The sequence below is a fragment of the Lipophrys pholis genome, assembly GCF_963383615.2.
Source record: "Lipophrys pholis genome assembly, chromosome: 7".
Taxonomy (NCBI): domain Eukaryota; kingdom Metazoa; phylum Chordata; class Actinopteri; order Blenniiformes; family Blenniidae; genus Lipophrys; species Lipophrys pholis.
This window is the reverse complement of record NC_137638.1, coordinates 11,170,898-11,184,362: the sequence shown is the minus strand read 5'-3', so window position 1 is coordinate 11,184,362 and position 13,465 is coordinate 11,170,898. Positions and strand designations below refer to the sequence as shown.

Here is a 13,465-nt window from a genome sequence, read left to right as displayed (position 1 = left end):
ATGTTGTTGTAGAGAGTCAATGTGTCCAGTAAAAAGGAACTTTGCTGCAGCCATATTTAAAATATAACCTGTCTTGTCTTTCGTGTAAAAACGCAGTAAGATTCACAAAGCAAATAGACATGTTAAAGGTTTACATGTGAGAGTATATGTATATGTATATGTATATGTATGCTATATACGGCCAAGAAGTGTCATAATGACCACAAAAAGGACGATTTTGATCTTGTAAATAATTTGTTTACTTACAAAGCTTGATTTTCGCAAAGCGCTGCCTCGCACCTCCAACAGTAAGTGTTACGGCACAGTTGAGAAAAATGTCGTGTAAAGTTGATGCCAACATATTTTTTACAGCATATTCTCGGCTATATGAGAATGTAATATTTTTCCATGTAATATTTTTCCACCAAAATGTCTTTTCAAGTCATACAATGAATCGTTTGTGAACACTTTTAGTTTTCACTAATCATATCTCTTTGGGACACGTTACAGAAATCACACACCGAAATATAAAACATTAATAACAACAAAAAGTGATCAGAACTGAGTTTTTGGTAAGACCGGTTGTCATTTTTATGTTGAGATGGAGGTGGCAGGTGGAGGGGGGGGGGGGGGGGGGGTTGTCGGCAGCTGCTGAAAGTAACTAAAACGTTGCTTGTAATCTACTTAGTTACTTGTAATCTAACTTGGCTACATATACATCAAACAGTTATTGCAAAAAACAAGTATTCACTAAGTCACTTTTTAAAGGAATAGCTAGTAATCAGTAATCGGATTACTTTTTCAAGGTAACTATGGCAACACTGTTTATAATAGCCCCAATGTCAAAAATGAAGCCATGCACACGCCAATCCATACCTTATTTGTGTTATTTCAGTTAAACTGTGAACAGTTCTCTGCTTTGTTGAATATTTGATTCACTGCAAAAACATCGACCAAGGGACAATTTAGAACTTTAAAAAAAACATAAACATCTGAAGTGCACAAAGTTTTTCATAGTTTTGAATACCTTGCAATGCATGGCGGATTTGTTTGGATTGCAGATTACTGACAGTTTCAGAAATTTGACATTTTGTATTTCTCAGAAGGAATATAGTATGTATAATTAAATTATACTATTAAATGCAACAGGTATTTCTGGTGACCTTCATGGCGAGGAGCTGCTGAGAACAAATAAACACACGCTGTTTAAAATGAATTAGTGCACTTTGCAAACGTTATTTCACAGATAACGTTGTTTCTTCTCTCTGTTTAAGAAGACCATAGCACCTCCGAGTGGTGATATGGATAGAATACACCTAAGTCTGTTTATAGAAACACAATTCATCCTTACTCCAAAACTCAGAATGAGTTTTGGTAATTGTGAACATGCTCATGCATCTCCCTTACTCCACATGGTAAAAAGTGGCTTCCTAAATTAATTGTTTTAAAGGAAAAAGTATTATCTTTCTTTACTATATTTAAGGAAGTGGCCAAACGCAGTGGAGGGTGGAGTACCACATCGGTAAACAACAACAACAACAACAACAACAACAACAACAACAACAATAATAATAATAATAATAATAATAATAATAATAATAATAATAATAGTAATAATGTGATCACTTCAATATTAATTATGTCCCGTATTGCGTTATAAAAACGAAATTAAATAAATAAATAAAACTAAAATATATGTTTTGCTTTATCAGTAGCTGAATGCAATCTTGTGATGAGAGAGAAATACATTTTAAAACTCTGAGCAGAGTTTCTGCGTGTCATCATGGGGGAAAGGAGGAGAAAAACACGTGTCTGCGGAGGTGTGACACGGTGATATAGTGGATGCGCAGAGGAAAACATTGCGCATAAACGATGCCCCTCTCTAACGTGACAGATTCTGCCGCGGGAGGAGTGGCTCTCTCAGTGGACTTCGACAGGCCTGAGGATTACTTGGTCTTCATTTTCCAGATCCTATATGCCACAAGTACTGTTCTTCTGGCTGGAACGGTGGTGATCAGCATCGCGGCCACCAGAGCTCTGCGCCTCCAGAACAGATTCATTTTCATGCTGAACACCAGTGTGTGTGACACGCTGGTCGGCTTCTCTGTGTATTACCTCGGCCTGTTCGACGTTAACGAGGGATATCCCTCTAGAAACGGCACTTACAATGTCTTGCCTTCCCTCTTAGGCGTCAACATACTGACCTTTCTGTTCGCACAGTTTGACAGGTACTTTGCCGTGTGCTACCCGTTCATCTACAGTCGCTTTATAACGCGGCCCTTCGTGATCTGCGTCAACGTCTACTGCTGGGTGTACAACTTTGCGCACCTGCTCGCCAGAAATGTGTTGCCGATTTCCAAAGCCATGCAGCTCTATGTGATCAGCATCATCCTCTTTCAGCTGGTGGTGCTCACCAAAGTGGTCATGACCATCAAACTGTATGTAATTGCCAGGTTCCAGTTGGAGAGAGATCCTCCCAGCGCAGAGAAGGAAACCAAGAAGGAGTCGCTGAAAATCATCATCTTTGTGGTCATTAGCTTCTTGGTGTTGTGGTGTCCTTCGTTTATAAATATTATCCTGAGGTTCGTGGGAGGAAAAGGGCTCGTTTTTAGAAACGAGGCAACTAATGTGTTCGCCATCATGGCTCGTTTGAATGCGCTGTGCACGCCATCCGTGTACGTGTGGGGGAGTCCTGCGCTCCGGGAGGCCATGGTGAAGAGGGTGTGGGGAAGAGCATGTCCCCGGTGCAAGAGCAGGTAGGAGGGCTGGAAAAACGCTCAAACCACACATGTGTTGAGAGTTCAGACAGCTTGAACCGTTTTCGCGGTGGTTGGACACAATCGCGCAATAAGGAGTGGATATGGCACAAATTATATCTATTAAACGATTACATTTAGGATAGAAATGTGTTTTGGAACTAGAAAGAAAGTCGTTTTTAGTGTACTTGCATCAAATCCTATATTGCAACTTAATTTCGTGTCATCTGATTTAATGATTTCAATATAACTCTGAATCATCATCTGTTGAGATTTTTGTGTTCAAGGGGGTGATGGTAAAAAGTCGTCTGCTCAAATGAAGAACTGCTTGAAATGTCTATATTTTATTTTGAATGTAAGTTGCACATTTAACCTGTCTATGACCATTTTCTTCAGGGTCAGCTCGTGGCTTGGGAAGGCGGATACCACGAAATCATTGGAATAATGGGCCAAGCCTGCACTGATTTTAACCACCGGAGATTTCACAGTTTCTTTCTGTCTATACAGGATTCATTCATTTAAATAGAAAACTCGTGGGTTTTTTTTTCTTTATCAGACAGGTTTCCAACATTGTGTTCTAGAAGTAATCCAAGCGGTTTATGTCATTATGGTTCGTGATTTGGTGAGTGCCCTGATACATGAATGTGTTTGTTGATTGTTTGTAATGCTCATTATAAACTGATTGTTTGACATAAAGGGCGCAGATTACATAAGCTTATTTTTTCCCCGCTGCCTGTCCTTCAGAAGTTTGGAAAGGTTTGTTTTGTGTTTCATTGAATTGTTTTGTTTTGTTTATTTTTTTCAATAGATTAAATTTAAAAAAACCAAGAGATGATCAAATCGCAAGTAATATTTAAGATAAAAATCATAAATAGCCTGAATAAACAAGTTGTATTTACTTATTTCTTGGCTCAAACAAAAAATGCTGTAAAATCTCATAAAATGCCAACAACACTGTGATCATAAAAAGGTACTTTCAAACATTAATTGCATAAGATCAATTTAGCACATGTCAACAAAAGTTTATTGATATGCTTGTTGTTGCTTTATTTAGCTGGGGAGGAATAGAATAGAATAGAATAGTTTTTTGTTCTAGTAAAATTTTAGCAACATTTTTATTTCAACAAAAATACAGTTCAACAGCATAGTACAACTGAAATCAGACAGAAAGATGTTTTTGCTCATCAAGGATGAAATATGATTGTATGCTCACAAGACAGTCTGACCTCCACAGTCTGACCCTAAGCGGAGTCAAGAACAGTCTGCACCTGCATTGTCTTAAAATCAATTGTTTGTTTCGGCCTATAAAAGGATGATCTGTTGAAGAAAAAAAATCATACAAACTCCCGAACATCCTGCGAAGGTTGTACTTATTGTCTCTTTTTGCAAGAAAAAAACTATTAAAATTCTCCTAAACTTTTCAATTGCGTTCAGTCTGATTCCTGTGTATTTGTCTTTTTTGTCTTGTATTTTTTATTTATTTATTTATTCAGGAAATATCCTGACAGTAAATTCAATATCATTTATTAATTAACGACATAAGAACATTTTTACAATAATATCTTTTGAATAATCTGATCAGTCAGGATTGATTTTATTTTCATATTAGATTCTCATTCAATACTGGCTTGTAGAGGCATAGACTGTTTCTTGATCTTGATGGATCTTGTGCAGCAGCATCTCAGTCACAAAGCATGTCACTGTTGATTTCACTGTTATACGCCATTTACATCATGTCTCATTCAGCATAGTTTTTTGTTGCTTTTCTTCCCTCTCTTCTTGCAACGATCCAAGGATCCAGATGGCAACATCCTGTTTGTGGACAGACGTGGGTTTTTTTTCCATGCTCTCACCTGCAATGAATCAATCCACATTGAGGAATAAATGGGCAAATATTAAAGTCTTAAAACAAGTTTTACAGATTTTGTTAGGGAAAAGGACTTTTAAGACTGCAGGATTACACTATGTTTCCGTTTAGTCACTTAACCTGCAATAGATTGTAGCACAAAATATAGAAAATTGTATTCTATTGTATTTGTTTTATATGAACTTTTCAGTAACTTCATTTTTTTAATTACTCAATTTTTATACATTTATTTTCCAAGTGAGGGGAATGAAAGTTTCCCACTGATGATTTGTAGACCTTAGTGTCTCTACATTATGATGGTGTCAAATAAAACAAAAAACAAAAAAACTAAACAAAAAAGCACTAACTGCTTTCAGTGTTGGTTCATTAATGTTCACAGAAAGCAGAAGAATACATCAATATTGTTCTTCTTTGATGGAAGACAAAAGTTTCTCTCCGATTTTATAGACTTTGATCTACTGTAGTGTCCAGTGCCATGGATAAATAAGCACGAGTTCACAGTGCATTACCCAAAACTGGAAATTCTGATCATCAGTGCACACATGACACCGGCCAAACACAAATAAAGAAGGAACAGAAATACTGCAGGAAGCACAAAGCTCTTTTAATAGACATTTGTTCTGCTCTGGCCAAAACCACCAAGATGCACAGAAAAACCAACACACATACAAGTAAAATAACAAGCACCAGACAGGCGGGAAGTCTTCATAAAGACCACACAGTCACCAAACCTTGAAAGACCAATGAATTTGGTAGTTTTTTGTGCTCCCTGTATCTTCTAATGTATCTTTTACATGATGAATAAATAATAAATACAATGCATAAATAAATAGAGTATCATAAATAAGTTATTACTAATAAAAAAATGTGTTGTAAGTGCTTGGCTATCGTCTGGCCTTCGGTTTACCCCACACCGAGATGGACACACATTTAAACTTTGAAAAGCAAGTTAGAGGAAATCACAGACATGTGGAAAGACAGAAAAAGCAGGAGCAGACAGTGTTGGGTTCAAAACTTATCAGGAGGTTACATTTTTCCAGGGAGTCCACTGACTCCAAGCTGAGAGCACCAGTGGATCTCTGGAGCGGACCCTCAGCTTGCTGATCTTCTTCGGAACCAAAGAAGATGAAGAACGTCCGGTCTGAAGGCAGAAGAGTGAGAATGATTCGCATGATGACCCCAAAGGATTCACATATCAACAGGCTGTGATTTTGGAGAAGCTTCTGTGCACCTTGCCATCATCTTTGAGTACGTATTCGATTTCATGCTCCAGACTGAAGAAGCTGTGAGGAGTGGACCAGCTGGAGGGGGGTGCAATGGTCACGTTGAGGTCCTGCCCCACCTCCTGGCACCTGACAATCTTTGACCTGTCAGGCTGAACTGCAGGGAGAGCATTTACATTTATGCATAAACAACATTTACCATTGTTTAAAGCATCCATACATCTTCAGATACTACTTATCAGAGCAGAGCGTAGAGCATGCCCGTGAAGAAGCTCAGTTTGACTCATCATCTCACCAATGTCTCGAAGATAAAACCTCTTGGTTTTCCTGAAGATGGACAGGTTCTTGATGGCCTCAGCAGTGACCTCCATCATGGTGCTCTCCTCGGCGTAGGGCATGAGTGTGTGGGACAGCTTGAACTGGAGTCCTCCGTCTGGATGTTGATCACTTCTTCTGACCCATTGACAAGACTTCCCACCTTCACTGCTACAGAGGCGGGAAGCGAAACACAACGAGGGAAATTCACAGCAAAGAAAAGACACAGTCTTCATCGGCTACATAAAGTTCTTTGGATTTACCAGTCGGGGCCCAGTCCGAGGCGCACTGCTGTGTATCCACTGCTGGTCCAGCGGCAGCTGAACTCACAGTCGTAAGACTTTGCCCGACATCTCAGGAGAGAATCTAAAACAACACTCAACATGAGGGAATACAAATGAAGCACAATGACTTGCATGTTTACTACAACCAGCCCCCTCAGTTCATCCTCTCATGACAAATAGAGATGAATAAAAGAGAAAAAGGATTCTGACCCAATTCCTCTTCCTCGTCTTCCTGCAGCAGGAGGTAGGTTGACGATATCATCTTGTTTCCTCTCCAGCAGCTGTATTCACCCAACATTGGAGCGTCTACTTCAGATAGGATTAGGCTTTGATTGCGCTGCTTGATGTTGTCATCCAAGTCCTCGATCACTTCACCATCAAACTTCCAAATGACGGCTTCATCGGTCTGTGCACCGCACGTCAGTGTGACTGGATTCACATCATTCCTTATGGCCATTATGACTACGTAATCACACACACACACACACACACACACACACACACACACACACACACACACACACACACACACACACACACACACACACACACACACACACACACACACACACACACACACACAGAGCATTAGTACAGTATGCTCTGAACCAAGACTGATAAACTACAGTATATTTCTGAAGTAGATGTGAACTCTACTTTAAGACGTACAATTTTGTGGAAAGTCACTGAGTCCATGCGCTCCTGTGAAGCTGATCAACAGAAGTCTGAATATCCACCGAGTCCACATCTCCTGAGGGTGTGTGAGACAGCAAGAGGATTAGTGGAGCACTAATAAGTTCTGACTAAAGTCTAGATTGACAGTCAAAATGGTCAGGGAAACATTTTTTCCTCCATGCTGAGTCTCTTCTTACCATTTGTTGAAGTTATGCTGAATTGATGCTGGTAAAGTGAAGGCAGGTGTTCAGTGGTAGAGATCCTGATGACTGCCTCCTCCGTGCCTTCTTATATAGTTGCGTATCATGCAACATCATGGTGATCATCATGACTGTGATAGCACCTTCAGAGGTCACAGAGAGCCCTACCGATATAGTAAACTGATAAGAGCCTATTGACAGAAACGGTGTGATGTGTATTTCCTCAATGTTGTTTTGCATGTCAAATATGGTAAAAGGATAAACCGCGGGTTTCCAATAGAGACATCAGAGACGAGATATGAAGTGTGGGTGTTCTAGAGGTGGGGGGTTGCCCTCAACCATTAGGGTGCGATACTGCGGAATGACACAGCTTCTGAGATGGACTGTGTCCGATTAACACAAGCTGATTTCACACACACACACACACACACACACACACACACACACACACACACACACACACACACACACACACACACACACACACACACACACACACACACACACACTGAGATACCGCTCAGTAATGACGTCACTTTAACAGTTTTGTTTTTTTATAACTTTAATCTGTTGACTTGCATCTTGATCTTTAGTCCGAGACCGAAAATACAGAAATGATTGAATGTTACTTTGCTCTAGGAGACATTTTCCCTCCATGTTGCCATCATGAAACCACCTGATGGTCCCCGAGTTGATAAACATGCAGAGAAACATTCACACATGTGATGGAAGGAGACACAACAGGACTTCCCCACATGTTTTTCATGTTTGAGGCAAACCAGTTTTGTTTGGCAAAATGTCATGTTTGGCGGAAGTACCTCTCGACATTTAGCTCACACGGGAAAGGAAAGGCCCATTTTACTCATGTGACAGGCCCTCACACACTGTACACACATAATGTTTCTGTCAGGTATGAGAAGGAATGGCAAAATGAACAGAGGACTGCATTATCATTCATTGTGATATTTTGCAGTTTTTCTGGGTTTCACAAGATGCTGACATCTACTGCAACTTTAATTTTCACGAGTCTTGATACAAGTTTTATGAAACTTGTTCAGTCATCTGTACAGAAATAACTGGTTTCACTTCCCCAAAAGCCTAGAAAGCTTTATTCATCTCTCTCAAGTGAAAAATGCAATATATTAGATCACAAAAATGTCCAGTTGTTTGAAACATTCACACCCAAAAATACATTTCACCAGAATCAAAACTGATCCAGTGACGAGAGCAAACTATGACTTAACGGTGTGATTTAAAACTATCAATTGTTATGCAGCGAATTAAGTTTAGATGTGTTATTTTGGTTCCAGTTCGGTGGTTTTATGATATCGGCTTTGAGATCATGAAAGTTCTTACATAGAAAGTCAGTGAAAGAGTTCAAGGAAAACTAGAAAATCCCCCTCAGTTCCATTATTTGCATGTGATCCGATTCCACAGAGATCAGTACCGTAACAAGCTCTGAGATCACTTTAGTCCAGGCAACAGAAAGACCCCCACAGCGCTAATAAATTAAAAATAAATTAAAAAAACTCAGACTCATCGGGACTGCCAACAGAAACTATTACCTGGTCACGCCTGTAATGTGACAAACAGGTTCACTATGGTATCGATAGCAGAAGTATATTTCTCTCAAATCTGCACCAAGTTGCCATTTTCCAGTCATTTACATATGAAAATAATATACCTACATAAATATAATTTACATGTGAAAAGTACGAGAACAAACAACACTTGTCCAGCAGATTATGTAACAAATGTTATTTCACATTCAAATACAGCGCAGAGCCGTGCCAGATCATTTAACATAGAACAAAGTGAGAGTTACACGGGGCGAAGCTTTGCTCTGCTTTTAGTATCTCCTCGTTTTCAACACTGAATCAGAGTAAAGAAATGAAATGTGTTAACTTAAGTTTTCTTCATCCACTTTTTTTCATTCATAGCACTGTCATAGTGCAATTATGTACAAACCACACCTTTCTATTTTGTGGCCATTGCTAATCAAGAGGACAAATATGTCCTCACAGCGAGGACGTCGCCAGTTGAAGTCTGGGCTCGGGAGCTGTGACAACCAACAAGGAAATAATGAAATACTTTGCCATGTTATAATTTTTCTATGTAATAAAGTCCATAATAAGTTGCCAATAGTGTAGAAACATATTTGATCCATTATTGTGACATCCTGACTTTCGATGACTGAAGTAGCTTTAAAAATAAATCCTTTCAAAAACGGAGTAACTACAGCCAGTGATGTAATAATATATAAATAGGGCTGCATTAGCATTTGGTGAAGTTTACTGAAGAAAAATAGATATAGTGGATGAGATAGTCATCTTATTTACATATGGGAAATACATACTCTGCAAGTTACGCTCAATCATGGTTGTACAAAGACTTTGACTATTTTATTACATTCTTGGCAAGACATTACATTACTGTGTTTTTGGCTCTAAGAATTTTAAATATGTAACACAACAATTTTTATGGAAAATTGTCAGGTTACTCCTCTTCATTAAAAAATCTTATCTAATGTTTTAACCTGATTGAAACCTGAAAGCCATCTTTTAAATAAGTGGAAGACAATTATGTTTAATTAAAAAAATTTTAAAAAACGGGCAATAAATTCAAATACAGCAGCAGCTCTGTTTTCCATTGTGTGAAAAAAAATCTAAAAGGCTCATATACACTCAGTAGGTTTTTCAATCCTTTAGATTATGGACCTGACAGGCTTCTAGTTCAATCCAAGGTACCGGCTACTAAAGCTTCACAGCGTGTTAAATACTCAGGGTAACTATTGTGTTCGGTTGCATCAACTGGTAAAGTGCTTGTGAATTCTCATCTCAGTGGTGCTAATAGATATTAATTCCCAATAATGAGCCACAACGTTTTTTACAATAATACATTTTTCTGAAGTACTTAAGAAATAATGGTGCACAAATCAAAGAAATTAAATGTAATCTTTATTACATTATTGATTCCACTGATACGTTTTTGATGTGTGGGCATCACAATGCTGGAGAGGCAGCGGGACAAAGAGAGAAGTGTGCACATTCCACTAAATTAAATAAATTTCACCTGTACTGCAGGCCAGGTACAGAGCAGCCAGCCGGAGCCAGAGAAAGTGTGATTTTACTTGCTGTGGCCAAGTTGTCAAAGTTACAGTTAAAAAAAGCATGTGAGTGTTTTAACCATGGAGCAATAACAGTGATGAAGACAGTGAGTCAAGAGGAGCGCTGAAAGTCTGCTGGTGCTTGTTAGTTGTCCTCGTTCTTTGAAGCTTCGTCAAAGTTTTCGACAAGATCTGAAAACAGAAGGAAGGAGAAAGCTGTAAACAGGAACGGAATAAAACTAACATGAAGGCTGGATTGGGTTTAACGCAGTAAATGTCTTCTAAAGCAGAAGGGTGACTTCTCTTACCTGGAACCTCATCATCCTCCTCCTCCACAGCCACCATGGGAGCCTTGTTCTCTCCAGCTTGGAGGCAGAGCAGATAGCAAGTTGTTAGCAGACACCACACAACACCTCTGATACAAACATAGACCTCAGGACAGTTCCATTGTGGCTACCTGGCTTGGGGAGGGTCTCTGCTAATCTCCTGAGGCTGGTCAGGCTGTCGGCTCCCAGCTGGTTTAGGATTCCAGGGAGCATCTCTGTGAGCTGTTTGTTCTCGGCGTGCCCCGTGATCGTGAAGGTGTTGGCAGCCAAGGAGGCCTGAACCTTTGGGTTGTTGAAGTGGATCACCGTCCCCTGGTTTGTGAACATGTTGACCTGCGGGGACCAACACAGACACAGTCTGAGTGAAGAACTGCAGGAGCACACGTCGACTCTAACCCTGCTACCGAGAGACCTGTTCAAACTATCCCGTTGCCTCTGACCTTCAAGATGGCTGCACACAGTGTGACATGTTATCTCAAACTGTGTTTTGATGCAGCTTTAAAAAAACATTTTCCTCCATTCAGCTCAGCTACAATATTTCTTGTGAAATTACTATTTTTTTTTTTCATTTAATCATAATGTAAAAAACCTAAAAAGAGCTTTATTCTAAGCATCTCGACTGTTATAATGCTGATGAAGTGTATTCATTTCTCACTTGCGTTACTTCCATTTTTATTTTGTTGTATTATGCTCCTGTAACATGAAAATGTCATAAATGGGATTAATGAAGTACAACTACTTTTCTTTCGTTACAAAAATACTTTGAAACATTCATATGCTAACTTTGATCTCCTGCTACTTCACAGTTCAGAGATCTAACCAAAAATCTTCACCGTCACGAAGCATTCAGGCTGCTTCCTTTCAGCCAACTGTTACGATAATTTGATGTACCTCCTCAATGCCAGAGATGTTGTTGACTCCCAGTTTCTTGAGGGAGAACTGCAGCTTCTTGTCATCTGCTGTCGCTGTTCTGTGCACTACCTTCTTCTTTCTGCGAGCTGAACCCTACAGAGCACACAGAAACAAAATGAATAACACAACCACAAAAGTAGAATCTGTACACCAACAGCAGCAGGTAATTCTCATTTATACACATTTAACTCACCTTGCCGCCTATGCGGACCTGTGCCTGCAGTTTGGCAAGCTTCTCCTGGTTCATTATATTCTCCTTCATCTGAAAAGAGAGTTTATAAAGTCGAATGTAGCTTTCAGTCTTTTATTGTAGTCTTATGGGGAGACGAATTCTCACCAGCAGGTCTGGAAAATGCATAAAAACTCTGACGTAATTTATCAACACTGCTTCTCCTCTGCAATGAGCTTTACATTAAACCTTCAAACACAAGCATTTGTAACAAGCAATAGCTTGAATAGTTTTTAAACAAGTGAAACGATCATCGATAGTATAACTTTAGGAGATCATGCAATGGCTAGGAAATGACGTCAGGCCTTCAGAACCTTAAAAATCCCCACATTTTTTTTTTTTACATCTAGAGGAACAAAGTGAGAAAGCGCAGCTGCCAGGAGGCCAGAAATAGCTGCACACAAGCTGCACATGAGTCAGAGAAGTCAGGCTTTTCTATCAACGATCAGTGATCAATGAGCCCGGACATTCACAACCTTGCTTCGAGCAGAGTGTGCAGCTTTGATGACTGTGAGGTTTTACTACTTACAAACACAACTCTTCCAAATCTGACACCTGAAGTGCTAAATTAGCAAACCGAGCTAACGAAGCTAGCGCAGGCCTCTCCAGAGGGTTTAACCATTCCAGTGTTTTTGCCTCTTTTGTCCAATTTTCAGGGTCAGTGTGAACCGGGTGCGTGTTTATTTTGTTCTAGATTTTAATGATAACGATTGGAGACTGCCAGAAAGTGCTGAACAGACGTGAACTGACCTGGGAGTGTGTAAACACGCGGGTCGCACAGGCGGCAGAGGTTCGGAGAAAAGGGGGGACGGCCGGAAGTGACGTCGTGATATGGGCCTAGAGAAGGATGTTCACAACCTTTCAAAGTAATTGCTCATCATTTCATACCAGTAGTAGAATCTGAGATTGCGTCTCCATTTATGTCAGTTATGTCAGCTATCATATTGATTACAGTACTTTGGGGATGAACCATATTCAGAGAAGGTAGAATAGAATAGAATAGAATAGAATAGAATAGAATAATCCCGGAGGGAAATCCTTATAGTGTTGCTCTACACAGACTACAATATAGATAAATAGATGTTTTATTCCTCTACACGGGGAAATTCATAGGTTTAGCACACAACAAGAATAATAACAAGAATAGAATGTTGCTTAACGGTGACCCAATAAACAGTGTTGCCACAGTTAACTTGAAAAAGTAATCCGGTTACTGGTTTCTAGTTACTCCTTTAAAAAGTGACATAGCGATCACAGAGCTGATTGCTGCAATGCATCATGAGAGTTGTTTCAAATGTCATTGAGGTTATATTAGGTTTTTAGTGTTGGTGGTGATTGTGTTGTGTTGTGTTTTTGTTGTTTGGTTAGGGTAGTTAGTTAGTCTAGTTTAGTTTAGTTTAATAGTTGTAAGTTGGCAACCAGGAATGATAGGCTTTTGTGTTTCATCTCATCCTGCCATGGTGTTCTTAATTGTATGTATATCAAAATTAAAGCTTCTGCTGCTTTCAGCTGGCATAATAGGAGGAGCTCATTCTCCTGTATGGTTACCCCGCATCGCCAGGTATAGTAACCCAGTTACTTAACTGATTACCT

At 39.5% G+C, this 13,465-nt stretch overlaps 3 protein-coding genes across 3 annotated transcripts; 1 reads left to right on the top strand and 2 right to left on the bottom strand.

Moving 5' to 3' along the window:
* Positions 1-1,851: 1,851 nt before the first annotated feature.
* LOC308111821 (uncharacterized protein) lies at positions 1,852-2,739 on the top strand (the record flags this gene model as incomplete). Its single annotated transcript, XM_080466865.1, has 1 exon — positions 1,852-2,739. One exon carries the CDS (start codon positions 1,852-1,854, stop codon positions 2,737-2,739), a length of 888 nt encoding a protein of 295 aa, XP_080322991.1.
* A 1,088-nt stretch (positions 2,740-3,827) lies between these two features.
* On the bottom strand, positions 3,828-7,370 carry il12b2 (interleukin 12B 2). The gene is made up of 8 exons (XM_080468309.1): positions 7,297-7,370; positions 7,094-7,175; positions 6,635-6,886; positions 6,404-6,506; positions 6,121-6,311; positions 5,834-5,982; positions 5,633-5,743; positions 3,828-4,588 (listed from the first exon to the last, which is right to left on the bottom strand). Exons 1-8 carry the CDS (start codon positions 7,297-7,299, stop codon positions 4,478-4,480), a joined length of 1,002 nt encoding a protein of 333 aa, XP_080324435.1. The 5' UTR covers positions 7,300-7,370; the 3' UTR covers positions 3,828-4,477.
* A 2,869-nt stretch (positions 7,371-10,239) lies between these two features.
* LOC308111523 (transcription factor BTF3-like) lies at positions 10,240-12,699 on the bottom strand. Its single transcript, XM_080466472.1, has 6 exons — positions 12,623-12,699; positions 11,837-11,905; positions 11,623-11,736; positions 10,863-11,064; positions 10,714-10,770; positions 10,240-10,597 (listed from the first exon to the last, which is right to left on the bottom strand). Exons 2-6 carry the CDS (start codon positions 11,903-11,905, stop codon positions 10,551-10,553), a joined length of 489 nt encoding a protein of 162 aa, XP_080322598.1. The 5' UTR covers positions 12,623-12,699; the 3' UTR covers positions 10,240-10,550.
* Between the last annotated feature and the right edge of the window lie 766 nt (positions 12,700-13,465).